Raw genomic sequence first — 24,834 nt, 5'->3', positions numbered from 1 at the left:
AAAAGGCCACCTATCATTAATCTTCACAACAGGCACCACATTTCGAGTAAATTAGTCCTAGATGGAACATCTTTAAGGGTGATTTCTCCTGCTTTTAACAAGTGAAGACATTTTCCTTTGCATTTCCTATTTCATGTAAATTTAACACAATTTAATCATCTCAATTTCATAAACACATGACTACAAAATTATAATCCAAAATTAGTTACTATTACGAAAAGTATGTTCTCTGAAATAGTCCTAATGATTTGAATAAAAATAGAAAGAGAATACCATCAAAGCCGCACCAAATATCTTTGTTCTTGTATGTTTGTCTGAATGATATTTTATAGTTTGTATTATACCCAATTCAAAATCTTTCAGTCCCGAAAAGTTCCAGTGCTTCGGGCCAGATGAGCTGGAATACAAATGCGACCATCAGAGAAAGGCAGGTGTGCCCACGGGGGTGCCGATGAGACAGCACTGACTTGGGAATCACTGTCCACAAGTGACTGGCTCCAGCGTTACCCCTGAATCACCGACTGACCACTAAAGTCCTTCAGGCTCTAATATTTTATGACCCTCAGCACAAGATCAGGCAAGTTGTGATATCACCAAATGAGAAGAAAATTATTTCATTCATGTTTCCTCCATTCTTTCTTTCCACAATATTCACCACGTATCAGGCCTTGTTCCAGGCACAGGGGAAGAATAAAAAGAGGAATTAGGCACAGACTGCCCAGTCCTTGAAAAGCCAGGCTAAGAGTGTTAGAAATACGTCACACCAGTGAAGAACTACCGTGCCAAGGATCTGATAAGGGTTTGGACAAAGGACAAAGTAACAGGACGCAGGGATACGTCAATCTCTACGTTAAAATCTCTTCTAGCATCTACTGCATTGAGGGCATCTGACCTCAATCTAGTGCCCAAATGTTCTCACCCTAAAACTGCTTCTGCAATGCTACAGTCACCAATATTCTCCTTGAATTAAAGATAATGCAACAGCAACAAAAACAAAAAGCTCAACATGTTTATTAATAGATCCCAATACAGTCTCCATTCGCTCCAATTGCTTGTGAGCACCCTGCATCAGCACAGAAGACGGAAGGCAATGAGCTGGGTCCTACCTCAGACACTGCCTCAGACACTGCCCAGGTCTCAGCAGGTTTGCCCCCAGGAGTCCCCAGAGTGGCCCCAAGAGCTACCCAACAACGGCAGGGTCTTCCTCACTCAATTCTTGTACTGCTGGACATGAAAACTAGGCTTCCTAGTCTTGACTCCTCTAGGAGCCCACATGGCCCGAGGTGAGGATGAAGAAGGAGGTACCTGAGGATGGGCAGGGAAGAAGCTTGAAGGCAGGCATGGTCTTGGTCTTTGTTCTCCTCTCTATTTCCAAATCACTGTCAGGCAAACTTGGAACTACTCTGTCACGTCTACAATCACTCCTCAGGCTACAAAGGCCATCATTTTTTGTTTTCAGTACTTCATAGTATATCTGTTTTAATCCTTAAAGTTATATCAAAATATTATGTAAGTATTTTGTTGGTTTTTCTGGGGGGTGACTGGCAGTGGAATTTGGCTCTTAGAGCCATTCTTGGCCTTCCCTGTCTATAGTAGCCACCCCATACACCCTCCCACAGGCGCCCTGGGCCTGCCGCCCCCAGCCTAGGAGCCTGGGAATGAGACTGCAGGTCTGATCCGATGAACAGAATCCTTTAGAAGAGATTATGTGAAAGAAAAGAAAATCTGAAAAGTAGGGGAGGGAAGGCTAGCCAGCATATTTTCATGCACAAAAGCAAGTCTGAAATGGAGTTTGAGGGAAAGGTAAATTAAGTTTCATTGTATAAAAGCTCATATACATCTACTCTATTATTATTCTCTTCCTCTGCCATTTTTAAAGCTTCTTTTCAAAGGTTCTTAAATAACAAATTTAGTTTCCAAAATGAATTTTCAAAGAGATGACTGACATTGTCATCCTAGAAGCAACATTAATAAAAATGAACTTTGCTTTCTGGCAGTAAAGGAATCCAGAGTATTATTTTTTAATCCAATAAAACTCAAAAGCAGGTGGGGTAGTGGTAGTGGTGGTGGTGACAGGAAGGGATATGTCACCTTTTGCTAACCCTCACTGTAGCAATTCAGCAACAGTAAGTAATAATAAAAAACAAGTTCTATAAAAAGCAGGAATATAGAAGCTGAAATTTTACCACTGAATGACATTTTGATCCTATGTGTACCTCCACGAATAAAGGAAAATTATTAGGTTAGAAGTCAGTTTCTTTCCCTAAACAATTTTAGCCACAGATAGAGCCTTTTCAAAAGGTTTGAAAATTGCGACAAAAGTACATTTAGCCCCGAAGGTTTAAGATGCTCCCGCAGTCTGCATTTCTCCAGTAAATAAAAGAGAAGAATTAAAAAGCCACTTATAAGCATCTCAAAAGCACTGATGCTTAATTTATTGATTCTCGGGAGACTAATAAAAATGGTGAAAGGAAAAAGAACATACACACCAGCAGAAAAACACTGATTAATTTGATTAAAATAATCGAATCTTCTAAAACAATTTCATTTAAGTTCTTCAAGTTCTCAAAATTATATGGCTAAACATTTAGCAAGGGCTGGGTGTGGTGCCTCATGCCTGTAGTTCTAGCACTTTGGGAAGCCAAGGTGGGAGGATTGCTTGGGCCCAGGAGTTTGAGACCAATTTGTGCAAGAGAGTGAGACCCTGATCTACAGAAAATTAAAAAAAAAATTAGCTGGGTGTGGTGGCACACACCTCTAAATCCCAGCTCTTAGGAGACTGTGGTGGGAGGATCGCCTGAGCCAAGGAATTTGAGGCTGCAGCGAGCTATGATCATGCTACTGCACTCCAGCCTGTACAATGGAGTGAGATTCCATCTCTAAAACATAACAAAACAAACCCCAAAATGTTTCAGCTTAAAAACAATAACAAGGAAATAATGAAGAAAACAAAAGTATTGCATCTAAGAATTAAGCAAGCAGTAGGGATAAACCCCAGAGATTCCAATGATTATAATAAACAAAGGTGTAATGTATTTTCTTTTCTTTTTTTTTTTTTTTTTTAACCAGAAGCAAGTTTATTTAAGAGATCAGCTCAGCACAGGCTATTGTAGAGTGTCTTACCCCACCATATTGTAATGGTATGCACAAAAGGCCTAAATTCAAAGCTATACATCTAGGAACAAGACAGATACGTTGGATGCTGTTGTACAAGCGCCAATAAAAATAAAGGCATATCCAGCTTAATAAGGCACTTCACATTATTGGGCTTCACAGATATTGCAGTTTTACAAATTGAAGGTTTGTGGCAACCCTTCCTTGAGCAAGACGATCACTGCCATTTTTCTGACAGCATGCACTTACTTCATGTCTCTGTGCTACATTTTGGTAATTCTTTCAACATTTCAAACTTTTACATTATTATTACAACTGTTACAGTGATCTGTGATCAGTGACCTTTGATGTTACTGTTGTAATTGTTTTGGGGCGCTATGAACTGTGTCCATGTAAGACAGCCATCTCTCCCTGGGCATCCCTATTCCCTAACATACACAATATTGAAATTAGAACAAACAATAACCATACAATGGCCTCTAAATGTTCAGGTGAAAGGAAGAGCTGCAAGTCTCTCATTTTAAATTAAAAGCTGGCATTATTAAGCGTAGTCAGGAAGGCATGTCAAAAGCTAAGACAGAAAGCTGGGCCTCTTGCACCAAACAGCCAAGTTGTAAGTGCAAAGGAAAAGTTCCTGAAGGAAATTAAAAGTGCTACTCCAGTGAACACATGAATGATAGGAAAGTGAAACGGCCTTATTGCTGATATGGAGAAAGTATTAGTGGTCTGGATAGAGTATCAAACTAACTTGAGTGGTCTGGATAGAAGATCAAATCAGTGATGATAGTCCCTTAAACCAAGGCTACTGCAGAGCAAGACCCTAACTTTCTTCAATTCTATGAAGGCTGAGGGAGGTGAGGAAGCTGTAGAAGAAATGTCTGAAGCTAGCAGAGGTTGGTTCATGAGGTTTAAGAAAAGTAGTCATCTTCATAACATAAAAGTACAAAGTGAAGCAGCAAGTGCTGATGTAGAAGCTGCAGCACATTATCCAGAATATCTAGCTAAAGTCACTGATGAGGGTAACTACACTAAACCACAGATTTTCAGTGTAGACGAAATGGCCTTCTATTGGAAGCAGGTGCCATCTAGGACTTCCATAGCTGAAGAGGAGAAGTCAGTATCTGGCTTCAAAGGGCAAGCTGACTCTTGTGTTATGGGCTCATGCTGCTAGCAAGTTTAAGCTAAAGCCAGTGCTCATTTACCATCCTAGGGCCCTTAAGAATCATGCTAAATCTACTGTCTGTGCTCTTGAAATGGAACAACAAAGCCTGGATGACACCACATTCGTTTACAGTATGATTTATCAAATATTTTAAGCCCACTGTTGAGACCTACTTCTCAGAAAAAAAGATTATTTTCTAAATATTACTGCTCATTTGACAATGCACTTGATCACCCATGAGCTCTGATGGAGACGTACATGGGATGAATGCTGGTTTCATACCTGCTAACGCAACATACATTTTGCCGCCCATGGGTCAAGAAGTCATTTTAACTTTCTTGTCTTATTATACACAGAATAGATTTTGTGATGCTATACCTGACATATATAAGTATTCCTCTAATGGATCTGGTCAAAGTCAATGGAAAGGAGTCCCTATTCTAGATGCCATTAAGAACATTTGTAATTTATGGGAGGAAGTTAAAGTATTAATGTTAACAGGAGCTCAGAAGAAGTTGATTCTAACCCTCAAGGGTGACTTTGAGAGGTTCAACACTTCAGTGGAGGAAGTCACTGCAGATGTGGTGGAAAGAATAACTAGAATTAGCAGTGGAGCCTGAGGATGAGACTGAGTTGCTGCAATTTCATGATCACACTTGAACGGATAAGAAGTTGCTTCCTATAGGTAAGCAAAGAAAGTGATTTTTTTTTTTTTTTTTTGAGGCGGAGTCTCGCTCTGTTGCCCGGACTGGAGTGCAGTGGCCGGATCTCAGCTCACTGCAAGCTCCGCCTCCTGGGTTTACGCCATTCTCCTGCCTCAGCCTCCCGAGTAGCTGGGACTACAGGCGCCCGCCACCTCGCCCGGCTAGTTTTTGTATTTTTAGTAGAGACGGGGTTTCACCGTGTTAGCCAGGATGGTCTCGATCTCCTGACCTCATGATCCGCCCGTCTCGGCCTCCCAAAATGCTGGGATTACAGGCTTGAGCCACCGCGCCTGGCCAAGAAAGTGATTTCTTAAGATGAAATCTACTTGTGATGAAGATGCTGTGACCACTGTTGAAATGACAACAAATGATTTAGAATATTATATTAACACAGTTGATAACGCAGCGACAAGGTTTGAGAGGACTGATTCCAATTTTGAAAGAAATTCTACCATGGGTAAAATGCTATCCAATAGCATCTCACGCTATAGAGAAATCTTTTGCGAAAGGCAAAGTCTATTGATGTGGCAAATTTCTTTGTCTTATTTTAGGAAATTGCCGCAGTCACCCAAACCTTCAGCAGCTACCACCCTGATTAGTCAGCAACCATCGACACTGAGGAAAGACCCTCCACCAGCAAAAAGATTATGCCTCATTGAAGGCTCAGATGATCATCCGTACTTTTAGCAATAATGTATTTTTTAATTAAGGTAGACACATTTTTTTAAGACATAATGCTATTGCTCACTTAACAGACTACAGTATAATATAAACAAAACTTTTCTGTGCACTAGGAAACAAAAAATGCTTTGTTGTGATATTCACTTTATTGCAGTGATCTGGAACTAGGCTTGCAATAACTCCAAGGTATGCCTGTACTAGAAAAGACAATAAAGAAAGGATATTAACTTGCAGAATAGTCTATGTCTGCAAAGGTAGGTGTAACCATTTTGGTTCTGAAGAGTCAGCAGGAAAGACGTCTTCTGATCAAGCAAAGTGAGGGACAAGAGAATGAGCACAGCTCCCAGGAGGAGACAAGGTCCTGACAGCTCACATGCCCTGTGGCTCTGAGCAGAAGATTAAGTGTTACACGGAGAGCTCATAGCTTTGGGGTTAGAGCAGACAAGTCTGTTAACCTCCCTGAACCTCAGTTCTTTCAACTGTAAAGGGGAAACGCTGGCAGCTAGCGAGGAAGCCTGTTCTGCATCATGAGAAATTATTTCCTTTGGGATCAAGCATGGGCTTGGCACATCACAGCTCCTCGATCCAAGTAACATCGATTATTCATTTTCTATTGCTGTAATTATTATTCCTCTATCACAAGCTGCTCAGAAGAACATAACTGAGGCTCAGGAATATAACACTAAGACCCAGAAAATTTCCCAAGACATGGGCGGAACAACAGGGGCTACCACGTTGTCTATACGTTGTTTCTATCACTACAGAAATCAACAATAAGAAAAGGTTTCCTGTACTGAACAGATAACATCTGTGTTTGATGCTGTCCTGACTGCTTTGCTTACAGGTCACTAATTCTCCCACCTGTCCTTTGAGGTAGATATTATTATTACTTTTGAGTTGGACATTAAACTTCAGCGAATAAGAATTTAAACCTAGAAGCATCGAGCTCCATGCTGTGGTTGCATTTTTTCGGTTCTTAGCAACATTGCCTTTTACTCCCTGGAATGAGTTGTTACCTATAAATAGTCCTTCCAATAATGCCTTCTCTTATTGCTGGGATGTTTTGATGGAACAAGAGATCTAAAACGTTAATGATTTTACCAAATGAATGCACAATATTAATACCAAACACACATTTCTTACAATTTTTATAAAAGTATTATCAAATATGGGTGACTGTTAAAACATAGTTCCTATGTAGGTGACAGCCACAGCATATCGGCATAAGTATAGTACTAAAAGCAGACTGCAATGGGGATGAAGACTGAATAGCAACGTAGTCAACATTTTTTAAGCAAATCATGATATTATAGCTTTATTCTCTTTGAACAATTCGGTTTGTGAAGAATTTTCACTGATCATAATCCTTCTGACCAGGCTGTGAGACCAGCAAGCAGCATATTTACTGGCAACTTTACAAATGAAACAGACTTAGAGAATTTAGAGGGTGACATGGTTGGGTATTTGTTCCTGCCCAAATCTCATATTGAATATAATTTCCAATTGGGAATTGGAGGTGGGGTCTGGTGAGAGGTGTTTGGATCATGGGAGTGCATCCCTCATGAGTGGCTTAGGCCATCTCCTTGGGGATAACTGATATTTCAACTGAGTTCCCATGAGATCTAGTCTCTTAAAACTATGTGGCATCTGGCTGGGAGTGGTGGCTCAGACCTGTAATCTCAGCACTTTGGGAGGCCAAGGTGGGCAGATCACTTGAGGTCAGGAGTTCGCAATCAGCTTGGTGATCATGGCAAAACCCCGTCTCTATTCAAAATACAAACTTAGCCAGGCATGGTGGTAGGTGCCTGTAATCCCAGCTACAGGGGAGGCTGAGGCAGAAGAAGAATTGCTGGAACTGGGGAGGCAGAGGTTGCAGTGAGCTGAGATTGTGTCACTGCCCTCCAGCCTGGGTGACAGAGTGAGACTCCATCTCCACACACACACAATTAAAAAAAAAAAAAAGGCGTGGCATCTCCTTCCTCACTCTCTGTCTTGCCCTGCTTTTGCCATGTGATATGCCTTCTTCCTCTTTGTCTTCCGCCATGGTTGTAAGTACTGGTACATATTTACAGGTGGAAGACTGGAGGCTTCTGAGGCCTCCCCGGCAGCCCAGCAGATGCCAGCACCACGCTTCCTGTAAAGCCTGCAGAGTGCTGAGCCAATTAAACCTCTTTTCTTTACAAATTACCCAGTCTCAGGTATCTTCACAGCAATGCAAGAAGAGCCTCACACACAGGGTGACTTCAGGTCACACAATTAGTAAACGACCCAGCCGAGATCCAAACCCAAGTCTTCTTGTGTCTGTGCCAAGTGTTCTTTTAATTTGTGATACTACCTTTCTAAACTATTAAGTTGTATGAATTGTTTACATCAGAGAGATTAGATGTCACTTATTCTACCAAATGAAACTTCAGTCATTTGGCGAGAACTGGGAGGTGGAACTCCTGAGCACAGCCTGCTCCAATCAAAAGCCTTTGTGTTTGTCAAAAGACAGTTTTGACGCATCCATCTATGGTAATCTGTTAACTTTCCATCCAGAAGCCACATGGGTCCATTTACTTCCCCAATGTCCCGGCCCCAGTGGTTGATCTAATATGCAAACCCAGTCATATTTTTTGTCTCAGTAAAAATTCTTCTACAGTTTAAAAAAATGAGAAACAAATAATAAAAACAAAACAAACCAATACTCATGGAAGGCTGTGCTTGGCACAGAACCAGGATTGGAAATACAGAGTAAAATCACAGAGAACAGGCCTGGCCCTGAAGGAGCAGGTAGGTGGCCAGGACAAGCAGTCACCAGCCAGTGCAGTGAATCTAGGGCTGAGCTCTTTGGGAGAGCTGCAGGACACAGACCGGCAGGGGGCCAGGGTGGGCTTTCCAAGGAGGTGACATCTGGGTCATAGCTAGGAGGGGAGTGGAATTAAGTGAGAGAGAGAGAGAGAGAGAGAGACTGTGGAGAGACTGTGAGTGTGTGTGTGCAGGCAGGACAGAGGAGGGAAGAAAAAAGAGAGAAGATTCCATGAAAGAAACATCAATTGCAAAATAAACAAACCCACAAAATGGCATGGAACCACCCAGGATATTCTCAGGCATATATTTACAGGTGGAAGGCAGGCTGCCCCAGGAAGTGAGTAGAAGCCAGAGGCTTCCCCGTTAGAGGAAGTCTGGATTTATGCTGAGGGCAATAGGGAGACACTGATGGGTTATTAACCTGGGAGGAAAGACCCTGCAGCCACAGGGTGGAACGAGGATTGGAGATCTGAGAAAGACAAATATGAACTAAAACAGTGATTGTGGGGATGGAAGGTAAAGCGAAAAGGAGGCGGGGCGGGTGGGGGGTGGCGGGGGTGTCACTGCTGACCCCAAGAGGTGAGAAGAGAAGTTTCTGCAGGAATCAGTAAAAGCCTGAAAATTGGAGTGACCTTCCTGATGGGATCTGAATTCATAGCAATGGCTTATTTGAAGCAATCTTTCTTAATTACCCTTCTTACTAAAAAAAAAAAAAAGAAAAAGAAAAAGAAGAAAACCAGATTGCTTCAAAGGTAATTGTTCTTTTATAGTTCTGCATTCTATGGAAGGTTCACGATATTTAACTTTTATTTAGGGATGAAAATAGAATTTAAAACTCCACATGTTCCTGATATATCCCACTAGTTAAACGAAGGTCTAGGGTCTTCTTATCTATAAATGTTTCAGGTGATAATTACTCCTGCTGGCAAGAAAAAGACGAGGTTCATTCAATAAACATTTATTGCACTCTTAATTAGGTTAGAGGTACTGCATGATATTCAACAACTAAATTATTAAAATCATTTTGTGATCAAACGATGTTGCATTTCTGATTACATTTATATGTTTTACGTAACGTTTAGCCTAGGAAAATGCTCACTCTCAACATGAAATATGGTCATGAGTCACTTAATGATGGGGATCTATTCTGAGAAGTGCCTCATGAGGCCATCCCATCTTTGTGCAAACATCATAAGCTGTACTTACAAAAACCTGGATGGTACAGCCTACAACACCCCTAGGCTGTATGGTAGAGCCTATTGCTTGTACACTACAGAGCTATACAGTATGTGACTGTACTGAATACTGTAGGCAACTGTAAAACAATGGGAAGTATCTGTAAACCTAAAGCTAAAGGTAGAAAAGGTGCAATGAAAAGACAGTATTATAATCTTTCAGGACCACTGCTGTATATGCAGTCTATTGAATGAAATGTCCTTATGCTGTGCACAACTGCACGTAAATCTAATTAATGCTCCCGAGTGATGGTCAAACCTTGTGTGTTTTTAATTTTATTGAGTAGGATGACCACTGTTTAGGTCTCTTTAACTTCTCTTATCTTAGGCTTTTCTACCTATTGCTAACCTACTTGGTGAACCTACCTACCTACTTCCTCCTCAGGTTTCAGTTTAATCAACACCTTCTCACACACTCCTGATTCTCCTGTTGAGATTTCATCCTTCTGTCATATACTCTTAGAGTACCCTGGACTTTTCTAGACAGCTTTTATCACAACCCTAGCACAATGACTTGAAGATAATAAGTGTTCAGTAGATATCTGGTGAATGAACGAAGAATAAATGAATAGTAGCCAAGTGTCAATCCTAATATTTCCTACAACACTTTTCAATGCTATGAAGGGCCAGGATTTTAACCAGGTACTAATAACTGGACAGAGCTCTTACTACTTCTCAATGAGCAGAAAATACATTGATACAGGACAGGAAAACACTTAGCAGGTAAAAGTAGAGATGGGACGGAACTGGGCCATATATACATGTCAAAAGGGACAGATTATATGGGAAAAATCACCAAGACCACTCCCCAATCTTTCTACTGTCCGACTGAAGAGTTGAATATTAATTTAATTAAGTTGCAACCAAATACAGGTAAGCCTCACGAGTGTAATATAACATACTTAACAAAATAGTTATTGAGGAAATAGAAGGCATATTAGCACTTTTGTGTACCCTGGTGTTCTTATAATAAAGAGTTACATTGTGTATACTTGTAAGTGCTGGTTGATAAAATGATCTGCTGAAGAGAATGATGTAACACCTAATTCCTTCTGTATCTGTGCCCTTATCCCTCTCCCCACCACCAAAAGAGGATGAAGCAGAAGTCTAACATGAGGAATGTGGTCAGGGCCTCTGAGTTGGAACTCAGTTCTAAAAATCTAGGGCTCTAAGAAGCATACTGGGTTAGTGGTCACACATGACTTTATCAGCCTCTTAGAACTTGCAATCTTTCCTCACATTTCACATATATGAAACTGAGGCATCTATAGTCAAATCAGTTAATCTTTGTCAACATTTCCAAGATCCTCTCCCAGAAAGGCTATCAGCCTTAGCCTGGAACACATCTAGAAGTTCATCCCTTAAACTCCCTAAATCAATAACTGGGATTAAGAAGACCCAGGGGTTCCCGAGAGCAAATGGCAGAGCAGCTTTACAATTCGTAAAGTAATATATTGTCCAGTGCAACCATTTGCAATCTTTCAGTGCTCTGAGTTTATAATTGAAACTATTTCTAATTTATTCCACTATTAACATTTAAAGATGGTCTATCTAGACAAGGGAAAAGAAACAGCATATAACTTTCTCTACGATCAATGGAAAATGAGGTAGACTTTAATGTCTCCCTCCTTCCTGCTGAATGGCTTCTGTGCAGCTGGTCAGTAAGAGGGGAACGCACAACACAGCCCGGCCCTCACCTCCAGGAATGTGCAAGGTGTGGCCTCCACTGTGAAGGACACTCGAGAGCTTTCTTGGAGTCTGTAGTTCCAACTCAAATATTTGCCTTTTCAGAGACAGCATGGGTTCTTTTGGGGATAACAAAGTACTATGATGAAAAACTTAGGTCTTCCCCAGCCCTAGCCAAGAATAAGCTACAGTCACCCACTAAGTGTGCTGCTGGCATGCCTTCTGAGGCTGAGAGAAGCATTTCACACTCTAACTTTTAGTAACCAGAGGTGCTACCCACATCCATTGAGTAGGCATCATGGTCACACCCCAACATGTACGGTCATCATCACAAAATTGATGGACGCAGGCTCACGGCAAAGGGGTTACGGTACAATATAAGGAAGGTAGGAGAAGCAACAAAAGAAAGATCCAGAAGGTTCTTCCAAACAAGAGACACTAAGAACAATTTTTTACTGCTTATGAAAATTGGGGTTGAAAAATATTTATATAATTAGTGATTTCCAATGAATTATTGGAAAGTCATTGCTATGCTAGTTTTTCAATTTCAAGTGTTCTAGTATTCACTGTAACAATACCCTGGACAGTATTTTTATCAACAATATATTCTCTTTTTTTCCTTCTAAAAAGGACTAGGTGTTTTTGATTTCTCTAAATCCTTTTTCTAATGAAAATCAGCACCAGGCATTTATGAAACCCCCTCCTCCATGCCCTCAGGGTTAGCGCTACCTTAACTGGTCCCAGCACATCCTCCAGCGTTTATGCCGCTCCTATTTGTTTGTTCTGAGGCGCCACGCCCTCTAACCCATCCTGCATTACTGCTGCGTCTCTTCCTTACATTTTTTCCCTGACCTGAATCCAGCGAATAGCTACTCATTGGTATGGAGTGCAAGATCATCCAATTCATCCTCTTATCTCCCTTGTTTCTTCTCCCATCTCACCCCTCTCTGATTATAACACACTTCTCATTCTCAGATCAGGCCAAACTACTCAGTCCTCCCTGTCCTCATGGAGCCAACCTGTCTCTCTCATTTTTTATTCCTTGCCAGCCACATACCTAACCTCCCTGGCAACATATTCCACATCACACAGATGCTCTGAACAACAGCCGTCTCTCAAGATTCAGCTACTCGGCCCCAGCGTTACCTCTTCTCTGAAGTCTTAGCTGGCTCTTCCCTGTACTGACCACTCCTTGGTCAGGTCACTGGTTCCCATCCTCATCCCTACTTACTACAGGGCACTAGATTCCATGTAGCTCTCTTTCCCATCTACATTGCCAGCCCCTGGAGAAGAGAGTCCATAGCAGCTTCCTCCATATCCCCAATGCTCAAAGGCTCCTTGTGTGGAGAAGAGAATGGGATGTCTAGGAAGGTAGTGGTAATGGACTGAACATTTTGTTCCTTGAACTTACAGACAGTGAGATAAACAAAAGGGTTGCTGCTGCTTGAGAAAAAGAAAACATGCTTTATGCTTCATAACCTTGAACTACTAAACCATAACCATTTGTATGCCAACAACCATAATTTATGAGAAACTTTTTAAAATAAAAATGCCTGATTATCTCCTGTCTTTCTGAAAAACATTTTTTTTTTCATAGAGATGGGTCTATGTTGGGTCTCTCTATGTTGTCCAGGCTGATCTTGAACTCCTGGGCTCAAGCAATCCCCCAGCCTCAGCCTCCTGAGTACAGGTACACACAACCATGCCTAGGTTGGGACTACAGGCATATAACCATGCTCAGCTATGTTTTTTTTTTGTTTTTGTTTTTTAATTTCCTTTTTTGTAAAGACAGGGTCTTGCTACATTGCCCAAGCTGGTCTAAAACTCCTGGCCTCAAGTGATCCTCCCACCTTTGCCTCCCAAAGTACTGGGACAGTCTTTCGTTAACAATAATAATCACTCTCTGGCTTCAGTTCCACATGTGAGGTGCCCTGCATTTGAAATTGAACACTGCTGTGCTTTTACAAAGGGTCATGTCAGTACTGGTGAATATGCTCCTTGAATTTGCCAGGGGCACTGTGCATCCTGTCTCTAATGCCCGCTCTGAAGGTTGAGGCAGGGGGATCGCTTCAGCCTCGGAAGGTCGACTGCAGTGAGCTACAATTGCACCACTGTACTCTAGCCTGGGCAACAGAGTGAGACCCTGTCTCAAAAAAAGAATAAATAAATAAAAGAAATAAAATAAAACTTTTCCATATCTTACTAAGGAAAAAACTTTGAATCCACGAACAGACATTAAAATTCTCTCCTAGTTGCTAGTTTACTGGCTGGAATGATGGAATTTGTGTTCTTCTGGGCCATCTCAGGATTTATATAATTTTATGTGACAGAGCTGATGTGTTGATCAATAAAAAGACAACAATCATTTACATTAAGAGTTTAATGCAATTTCAAGAATCTACATGAACCAAGCTGAGTGTTTGTAGGGAAATCAATACACAACCACCTTACTTAGTGAAGTGCGTAAACGAAGTTCAACTGAATTTTCAACATCAATGAATATGGATTAAAGAAAATAATCAAATCAATTGAAAAAAATGGGTTTTGGAAATCACACAATGACAGTATTTTTGAATACACAATACTGTGCAAAATCCAGGAAAGCAAACAGATGTTCGCTTCCATTTCCCTCCTCCTTCTAGTATTTATCTTATCATTTGTGAAAAGCATTCTTGTATTGCAGTTTGATTACATGTGCATTTTGCAGATTTCCAGATGTGTTCAAATGTTTTAATTTACATTATGGCTTTATATTTAGGTCCATATGATTCCCTAATCAGAGTTCTTATTTGTCTAAACATGACATGAAATTGAGAATTTTAATATGCCCCATCTAGTTAGAGGGTACTATACATATTTTTTCCCCCAACCTACTCTTTCTCGCTATATTGGTCTTCCATCTATTCTACAGACAATCAGTCCAATTATGTTGTCCTATATAATGAATCTCTTGAAGACAACATTCACTTTTCTGCAAAAAAAAAAAAAAAAATATATATATATATATTTTCGACAGGTGAGGTTGAAATAATTTCCTCTCTCAAATTTGTGCCAACACAATTTACCCATTTAAGATAGGCATCCTTCCAATAAAGATGATGTCTATAGCAGGTTTCCCCATAATGCTTACGGAATTATGCCCCATAAGGATTGATCATGATTCTATAGATGTGAATAATGAACATGGATATATTTATTAATTTCAAGATGCTAACAGGGGAAGAAGGTATTAGGGACTGGAGGCAAAGTGCTTCTGGCAAATTCAAGGAGCGTATTCACCAATACTGACATGACCCTTCTTAAAAGCACAGCAGTGCTGAACTTGTAAACCAGGATGTTATGACAACTAGATAACAGGGTGAGGCAACACAAAGTGATGAAATGATGTAAGGTCTGCAGAGAAAGTTATGTGTTTTGGACTCTGACAAGAATTTGGATATGTATTTTTATAGACATAAGAATAGGAAGCCTGAGGACACCAAGAACTACTAGTAAGGTCTCAAAGTCTCCGAAAAACAACTAGACATGTGTAAAAGTAAGCAACAATAAAATAATGTCTTAGTGAGGCATATGCTAGAAAAAAGAACAATAGTTTGGAGTGTGCCCGGCACCTTGCAAAGACCAGGGAAGAGGGCTGGGAAAGGGGTGCAGGTATATCGCCCAAACAGCAATTATTTTAAAATTTAGTCTTGGCCAGGCATGGTGGCTCATGCCAGTAATCCCAGCACTTCGGGAGGCCAAGATGGGTGGATCACCTAGGGTCAGGAGTTCAAGACTAGCCTGACCAACATGATGAAACCCTGTCTCTACTAAAAATACAAAAATTAGCCGGGGCGCAGTAGCACATGCCTGTAATCCCAGCTACTTGGGAGGCTGAGACAGAAGAAATCGCTTGAACCTGGGAGGCAGAGGCTGCAGTGAGCTGAGATCAGGCTACTGCATTCTAGCCTGAGCGACAGAGTGAGACTCCATCTCAGTAACAAACCAATCAACAAAACTTGGAAAGATGCATATGAAAATCCAAAGATGCAAATGAAAATCCAACAGAAAGCATTTGAAAGTAAGATACAAGTATAGAAAATGTGCAAAAGGTATCCATATAAGAACAAAGTACCATGGAATAACAGGCTGTTTTTGAAAAATGATTAAGCTTTCAGCTTCCTTCGGTTTGGAGGCACTGAAGCTGAGTGAATTCTAACTACTCACATGATCATGATGCTTTGCAGTAAAACATCGAGTCCTTTCCCAATGACCCTTTATTGCTGAGTCTGAGCAACTGTTAAGTGGATCAGAAAGAAATGATGCTCCCAAGGCCATGGTCAGAGCATACATTTTCATTTAATAAATTTCAGCTTTTCAAGTCAACAAAGACTGACCCATGGCCACGGGTACACTTGAGTCTTGGATAGCATCTAATGCATGCCTTGGGTCCATTGGATTAGTGCAATCTTTCAGTGCCACCCACAGAAATCAACCCAGAGGGCCTGGGCAATGTCAAGCACATCACTTGAAATGTAGCAGTTAACACAATCTCCAATTCGGAATAGAGCTTTTATATATTTCATAGTATTCTCACAAACTGCATCTATGAACAGCAAGCATAAAACTTTACATGAGCTACTGTGTTGCATTATTCTACAGTATAAACTAAAAATTCTTTTAAAAATTTTGGAGATTTTTGAAATAAAAATTTCTGTGACTCTTCCCTAATCTGACTTCACTAAAAACTAATACTATTCTGGTTTTATTTATGACTTTATGAACTGAGACCTCCATATATATTTTACTGAATGGAAGGAAATCTAACTGATTGCCTTATGATACTGCAGTGAAAACATGATCAAATATAGCCAGGTGTAAAAAGATTAATGAAATCAAATTCTACAAAAGGAACATGAAAATAAACCCTAAAATGCCTTGTCAATGTAAATGTTTCTTCCAAGTACTCTATTCAAAGTAATAGATGCCTCTGAAGGGAATCTATTCTGATAATACAAAGGTAAAACATTTAAATCCCTCTGAATCAAGTAGAAATTTCACCTATGCAGATTAATGAGCTTATGACAAGTTGATACTCCAGAATTATTCAGGTATTCTTTTGCTCTGTCTTGGAAATAATAAATTTATTTTATTCAGTCACTGTAAAAGTTACACTTTATAATTGCTTAGCTATATAAATCATCATGGGATAAGACGCGGGCCTAGATGTTGGTAATTAACTCAAATCTGTTCAAATAAAGACTTCACAACGTTCTTTCCAATCGTCTGTTTTTTTTTTTTAAACCAACAACTATACATCCCATATTCTATTGAGAAATTAGCTAATTTGCTAAAAATTAAATGACATAAAACTCAAAGTAAACACACAAATGAAAAAATTTAAACATCCATTCAAAGAAGAGAGCTGAGAACAAAAATGCCATCTGCCCTTGTGTAACCAAACTGCATCAAGCCTTTTAATTTAAAACTACCTCCTCAACAGACTAGTGCTCGGTTCCTTATCTTCAAAAGAACAACCCACTTGCATCAGCATAAAACCCTTTAAACAATACTTGACCATCTTACATCAAAGCCCTTTCATTTTCCTCAGTCACTACTTTTAATTAGAACTAATAAAGATATGGATTTACATGCTGGCTGAGATTTGCAGCAAATCCCGAGAAAACACATTGGAGGAATTAATCAACTTGATTTAGTTTTCTTCTCGCTAGAGCTGGCCCACCCCTCTGTTCCATACCTGACAGGTGCTCCTCTGCTGTGGGCAGGTTTCAGCATGACTGTCACGGTATTGTCAGTTTGATTCAAAGGTGTCTCAAGTTCATAAGCTGGCATAGAGGGTGCTGGGGGAAAAGGCATAGGATGGAAGACTCATTATTTCTGCTTGATCGTCTCAGTTCAGTTTCCACTTCCTTTTACAAAGAGTATTAAGAACACAGTGCATTTACTTTACATTGCAGCTATCAACCACCATGAGCAAGCTTCGCGTATATTCCCTACAGAATCAGAGGGACAGCTGCTAAAAGCAGCCCATAGTGCCCCCTGTGATCTTGAGTTGAAGTTGGGAGATGGTATGAGGGCGTCTGTGAGGTGTGAGTAATATTCCGTTTCTTGATTTGGATTCTGGCTAAATTAGCATAGTCGGCTTGTGAAAAATCACCGAGCTGTACACTTACAATTGGTACACTTTTCTGTACATATGAGTTCTCAAATAAAATGTTTATGCTAAAGGCATATTTAAGAAATAATCATTGGACTTTACAGTTATTCCATCTAGGTCAAGGTTTTTCAGGTAGCAGAGACCCATTGGGGATTTAAAGAGGACAGTGGGAGTCAGAGAGATTTGCTGGAATGAATTAGTGACTATCTGTGGGCTCTCAGAAAAGCATGACAGTGGAAAACACATAGGAACAGAAGTAAGAAAGGCTTAGGTTTGACTTTTCGCTGTGTTTTGTTTTAACCAGCATAAGAGCTTTTATATATCTGAAAATGGGGAAACTACCCTGTATGGTTATTATCGTAATTCAAAGAGAGAACAGAGAGACAGGCAAATATAATTCTACAAATGTTAGTTCTCCTCCAAATATAAATCCTATTTCTAAGGCCAGTTCCCAGCATCTTCCTTCTCTAGACTGTTAAGTCTTATTATGATAGCAACAGAGCTCTTCAGTAATTATGGACAAGACAAATCATTACACAGAGCTGTGATGTGGGACGGCATACCATATTTTCACAGCCCACAGGTAGAGACTCCTGATGAGAAAGCTAGAGGTCGTTTCTTGCAAATACAGTTTTTAAAATTGTCTTACATATACAAAAAGATTATTTTATCACAATATGGGTTACTTCTGAGTTCCATTTATTGAATCATCTCAGCAGTAAAATTTATTTCAATTCTCTTAAAAATTAACTCAAAGTCATAACATAGAATTACATTTTGTATACAAGAGTGCTTCCCTCTCATAGGTCCATGAAAATTTGAACCTGTAAACTGTAACTGTTTTAAAATGATAAAAATCAAATACTTATTCTTGATGAGCCATATAGGCTAATGAAAATGTCAGGCTGCTTGATTTTCAATAAAATTGTTTGAACTTGGCATGCTGAAAGTGGTCAAAACCATTGATTACATCTGCCATGATTGTAAGTTTCCTGAGGTCTCCTCAGCCATGCTGAACCGTGAGTAAATCAAACCTCTTTCCTTTATAAGTTACTCAGTCTCGGGTATGCCTTTATTAGCAGCGTGAGAACGGACTAATACAACCATACTGATCAGAATTCTTATCTAATAAAAATAGCAAAAGTGAATTATTTTATTCAAAAAATATACTCTTTACGACAATAATCTTCGTAGTATAACTTACATGGGAAAAATTTCTTAAAACATGCTTCAAGGTATATATATTGGCACTTATTTCATCTTTAAATCCCCATGATAAATTCATACACTAGATGATATTATCTTAATTTGTATGTAGGGGTAAATTTATTTGAATAAAATCAGAGAGGAAGTGCCTGGCAAAATCATAACTAGAACCTAGATTTTTTGATTCCAAGTCCAGTGATTTTTCTTCTACCAACCCACCTTCTTCAACCTGTATAAGTTTTTGAATCTCTAATTATTCTAACTTCCCAAAGACTTATTTTCTCTTTCCCAATTCTCCATACTGTTTCTATAACCTAATTCTATATACAGAGTATCAAATGTATTAAATTTCAAGTCGTTTGTGCTCATAAAATCTTACATAATGAAAAATTATCCCTTAAGTTATAATTGCTTAAAAAGAAAATTCTAAACCCTCCCTCAAAACCTAGCCAAACACTTAACAATAATCTAGTTGTGAACATTCCTTTCCTTCAACTCCAAACAATAACTTTTATTACTACAAAACAAGGAATGAGAGACAAAAGATATAAAGGTCAGGCTAAATATTATAGAACTAACCATGGCTGATAACAAGAGTTAGCTCGTTTCCCTACTTCCACCCCACCTGACTCACTCCAAACAAAACAGTTAAAGTCAAAACTCAACACTTCCACACTCATATCCAAAGGGGAAAAAAAAGGAAAAAAAAAATTCATGCAATTTTTTTTTATTGCTGTTGTATATCCCATACCAGATGGCAGCTTAATTTCCTCTAGTCTGAAGTACAAAGACATTTTCTGCACAGTTGAACATGCCTAGAAATATTTCTCAAATTAGGTCTTTTGTTAGATGACATAATTAAGTCTCTAAAAGCAAAAATCTGGAGGTCCTCAGTGGCTGGTACCATCATGTATTTGCCTGTCTCTTCAGGACAGAATCTACTTATGGTAGAGGTCCCAAGGAGGCTGATCCTTCGGAAGCAGACTCTATATGACTGTCTTTCTGCTGAGCTCCTGATGGTTCATGGTTCATTACAGAGATTTTTCCAACATTACTGCTCTGACAACTTTGGATTGAGAAGGGGATGAGAGTGTCTCAACAGAACCTTCTGCCTCGTGCCCAAGTCCTCCAAGGCGCCCTGCTAAAACAATAGCCACTTCCTAACACATGAGATCTTAAGCTCCCAAATGAGAGATAATTGTGCCATGAGTCTGAGCCTCAGGCATCCAAGGGTATTCCTTCGGATACAATGTTCGTGTGGGCGAGCTTGAGCATACTTGACAACGGGAAAGAAAAAGGACAAAAATGTTACTTCTGATAAAAGACACCACTCACGAATGTAGAGTACCTGATATTTTGGTGGTGAACTGGTTTGTTGCTGGAGGCCCAAAACCCTTAGCTGTGCTAGCTCGGATGGTAAAGGAGTATGTGGTTCCCGGATACAGTCCAAAAAACAGAAAATGGGTTTCGTTTCCCAGCTTTGACACTCTTCCACTCTGATTGGATAAATCTATTTCTGGGTCAAAGGAACTGACTGCTTTGTAGGTGATCTGCAAAAGAATGAGAAAGTGATAAAATATTTGGAGCAGATGGACTCAGATTGCATCTTTATCCAATAAACCCTTCTGATGTATGCACTGTCAGACACTTTATGATAAGCTCCTACTCAGACTCTTGAAATCCTGAATCCAGTGAAGGGATGAGGGAACTCCGCCAAAGCTGTTGAGTTATTACTTTTTTAGACAGGGGAACTTAAGCCAGTAGATTAGAACATACAGGATGAGCGCAGGGTGAAGCTAATGCTTGGAAGTTGTTTGCTTTCAAAATGTCATTTTGTAAAACTACATTACAATCGGTTTGGAACAAAATAAGAAAATATACAACTAGCTCAAACAGATAAGATACTGACAAGGATAAAGCCTCATCGTTAATCTAGTGGCCATAATTTGATTTAGGATTATTATCTATTGGGAACAAGGCCACTGAAGTGTTTTCATCAATGCAGGCAAGGACATCTGCTCCAATGGCTGGAATCCTAGACAGATTCCAGTCACTCCTGATGCTACACATAGAGTGATCATTCTGGGCCATATTCATTTCTTTCCTTTAGAGCAATGTCTTCCAATAGAACTTCCTGAAATGATAGAAATGCAGCCACTAGCCACATCTGACTACTGAGCATTTGAAATGTGGTTAGTGACACTGAGGAACTGAAAATTTCAGTTAAAATTTGAATTTAAATTGCCATGTGTGATTAGTAGCTGCCATATGAGACAGTGTGGTTCTAGAAGTTTTCATGACATTAGCTACATAACAGATATTCAAAGTATGTTGGATAAGTCTGAAGTGTTCGAAAATAAATGTAACATAGGTGCCTTTAAATCTTGCTCTTTCAAATGATATTTTAAAGAATTTCACTGTGAGAAGTTCATCATCTATTCAAGAACACACACTTTAGTGGTGATTACTAACTTCTACTGGTTGTAATGACATAATTTTAAAATGTGGCATATTCTAAAGTTTTAAATTGCAAAACTGAGCACTTTTCTTGCTTTTAAATAGGTAAACTTACTTGTAATTTATGTGCATGAACACTAAAACTGTTATTATACGAAGTGATAATTGACATTCTTTTTTCTTATATTTATACCATGTCATTACAATTAAGAAGACCTCTCTGAAAGAATATTTAGATCGAATCAACTAAACTTTAGCAAGAAAACTCTTTGCTGTACATATTCATCACTGCAGTGCATGACACTATTGGAGTCATGCACATTATCTGTTATTAACCCTCTAATAGACTTCCTCTACAAGGTTAAGGAAGTCAGGAAGAGATAAGGGCAAATTCGCCCCCGGCAGCTAAGCGAGGGACGTCAGCGATGTATCTGCTGTGTGATTACTTGGTCCTCCATTTGGACACCTAGAAGGAACAAGGCAGTTTAGAGGACATGGATCTAAACCTCTATTATGACTGCATAATTGCTTCCCAATGTTTCCCACTAATTCACCCGTACATTTAAAACATATTCATTGAGCCCCTCTCATGTGCCAAGCACTGTGTTTTGAGCTGGGGTCTTGCATGGTGCCTCAGGAATCGTACCGTCCCTGAAGGATGTATCAGTTTGGTAGGGGAAGGGGAGAAGCGATCCAACAATTATGACAGAGTATAATTAAAATGAGGACTGACGCTGCCTACCGAGGCTAGCTTAGTGTTCTTGTTCATTTTATTGCCTGTCTACAAACCTTAATGAAACATAAATGCATATGAGAGAAGCCCAAACTCCTTAGTTTTGTGTTTCAGACCTGCTCCCACCTTCTCCAAACTTACTTCTGAATCTGTGATACTACACAATTATATTCCCTTCTGTTCTGGTCAGAGAATAAAGACTGCCCTGCAAACACTAATGGGGCTTTTCTGACATTGCTTTTGCCTATAAACTTTCACTTGCCTGGAACATGAGACAGTTAGCTCTGTTTCCATGTTCTCTATCTATTCAGATTCATTTACTCTATTCAAACATTGACTGAACACTGACACTCTGCAAGCACCATGGCCAGCAGGTAAACACATGCCCTGTTTCAGATAACAGAGAATCTGGACAGGGTGGGATGGAGCTGGGGAGACATACAGTTAAGAAAATGAACACTTTCAAAACACCAAGTTCCATGGGAGAAATGAATAAGGTGCTAAAATAAGGAGAATTGTCGGGGGAGAGAGGTTATTACATAACCACTTAGAGTGGCTGGGGACGGGCCCACTGAGATGCCAGTTAAGCTGGAGAGACTTGAACTTAGGGAAGGAGTCAGTCATGCTGAGAGTTTGGGGAAGAAGAGCAGGAACTAAGGCAGTGAAGCAGGAGTGAGTGGGCACAGTATATGAACAGAAAGGAGGTCGGTGTGGTTCCTTGGGGGCTGGAGAAGCAGGCAGGACCATACTGTACAGTGCTTTGCATTCCAAGATAAGTTTGGATACATACAACAGGAAGCCCTTGAACATGTTTAGGCATGAAAATAAAATGATCTAATTTCCCTTTAAAGAGTTCACTTTGACTGTGGGTGGAAGGTTGATTTGATTGGGGGGGGCACAATTCAGGTAGTGGGAAGGCACTAGGAAGTACAGCAGAGTCCAGGGCCTAGAGCTATAGCACAACGGAGAGAATACAGGCGCTTGGAATAAGGTGGGGCTGGTACACGCAGCAAGAGATGAAAAGAATTGGCATCTTTTAGAGACAAAATGGACAGAACTCAGTGAAGGACTGGATATAAGAAAAAGAGGATGGAATAAAGGATAGGTTCCATGTTTTGGGCTTGATCAGAAGATGTACCGAAAAGAATGGAACATATGAGGAGAAATTTACAGACACAGGTGGACATGTTAAGTTGGAAATGCCCACGGCAGTCAGGTGGACACACATGTATGACATGAAGCTGAGATTCGAGAGGATTGGGCTGGAGTGAAGACTGGGGGTGATGAGCATTGAGATGATATTCAATTCTGGAATGGAGGGGGTCACTAGCGAAGGAAGTTTAGAAGAAAAAGAAGGAAGCCTGGTACCACACCCTAATGAATGTAGGTATTTGATACAGGATAGAGGAGGAGAAGCCAACAGAAGAGTCAGAAATGCAGGAAGAGAGCCAGAGGAGAGAAAGCTGTCACAGAAACCAAATGAAAAAAAGCAGAGAGAGAAAGGGAGAGAGGGAGGGAGGGAGAGAGGGAGAGAGGGAGGGAGGGTGGCAGGGAGGGAAGGAGGGAGGGAGGGTTGGTTTCCAAAGATGAGACTGGGACAAAAAAAGTGTCCGTCCATGTCCCAGTCCAGAGTTCCCATTCTGTGTATCTGTAAAGCCTTCCTAAACCTGGCCTAACAATCCCTAGATCCACTGAATGTCTGTGTTGTGACTGTTCATACAATTCACTGGGCAATGAATCGTGAAGTACTGTGAAATCTCTTCTTTGATCTTCAATCATGATTTAAATACGCCAGAGGAATTGGAACATTTCATGTAATTGTATCTTCCTTCTGAGGAGTGGCTGATGTCTTATTCCTTTCCCGATCCCATTGTGATCAGTAAATATTTGGCACTCAATATCTATTTTTCTACAGCTCCTCCTGGGGAGAGCAGGCGTGTGCATGCGCTCATGTAAACAGTCAGACAAGTGGGATCTTTGCTCCACCCGCAAGGACTATCAAGCAAATGCTTTACTAAGGGACTTGCTTGCTGTTCCAGCAGGGCCGATGGGCTTGGACGTGCCAAAAGCCCTGTGGCTGCAAAATAACACTGAGGTTCTTAGCTGGCTTCCAGTGATAACCCTTTGACAATTTGGTAAAAATTAGACACCTTCTCTTTCCTACCTCTAAAAAGCACATGTATACACTAATTCACATACTCCTAAAAATTACAGATCCTCTCCCTCGCCCCTAACAAACATGTTGGGCATGTATATGTCCACAAAATGTCACAAAGGTGATGGGTTTCCCCATCTCAGACCCATCCACAGAGCCCTGGAGTCTGAGTATCAGAATGAGAAAAGCTTCTCGGCAGCAGGAGCACTCTAACTCTACAACCCCACTGCCTGCCACAGAGCTGATGGCAGACATTCACCCACCTCAGCAGCTGCTCTAAATGGCACCAAAATATACCCCCATGCTCAAACTCAAATGTCCATATGGTTTCAGCATTTACTTTTTCACTTGTTCATTCAACACACGTTTATTAAGTGCCTGTTAAGTACTTCAGTACAGCAGGAAGCTACAAGAAGGAAGTCTGGAAGCTCCTGTACTTGTACTCTGTCCCTGGCTGAAGGTCCAAGAAACTGTAACGAAGCCTCTGTAAATAACGCTACTGCTGCAGTGTTGGATGTAAGTAATTTTATGTCATGTGCCAGGTCAAAAGCAAACTGAGATCTCAGCATCATGTGTGAGGGTTAGATTTGGGTGAGATGGAGTAAACTGTTGCTTCTATTGGATGATTTCTGATTTGCAGGTAAGTGCCTGAAATCTTCCAAAATTGTCTTCCCCTTCTCTACTTAAAGCCTCAAATTCTAAACTGAGAGATTAATGGGAAACCAAAATACAGTAACATGCAATCTTTGACTTG

At 40.2% G+C, this 24,834-nt stretch overlaps 1 protein-coding gene across 12 annotated transcripts in view; it reads right to left on the bottom strand.

The window, feature by feature from the left end:
* PTPRM (protein tyrosine phosphatase receptor type M) overlaps window positions 1-24,834 on the bottom strand; it is an 864,300-nt gene that overhangs the window by 315,037 nt on the left and 524,429 nt on the right. For all 12 annotated transcript variants that reach the window (XM_033178310.1, XM_033178302.1, XM_033178303.1 and 9 more), the window contains 2 exons: window positions 20,084-20,285; window positions 17,110-17,212 (listed from right to left, as the gene is read on the bottom strand). In XM_033178310.1, the coding sequence (XP_033034201.1) occupies window positions 17,110-17,212; window positions 20,084-20,285 (305 nt within the window). The remainder of the gene's footprint in view (window positions 1-17,109; window positions 17,213-20,083; window positions 20,286-24,834) is intronic.

This window comes from Trachypithecus francoisi, unplaced genomic scaffold (genome assembly GCF_009764315.1).
Source record: "Trachypithecus francoisi isolate TF-2019V2 unplaced genomic scaffold, Tfra_2.0 Lachesis_group19, whole genome shotgun sequence".
NCBI lineage: Eukaryota > Metazoa > Chordata > Mammalia > Primates > Cercopithecidae > Trachypithecus > Trachypithecus francoisi.
The sequence above is the reverse complement of the archived record's forward strand: the minus strand, read 5'-3'. Positions and strand labels throughout refer to the sequence as shown.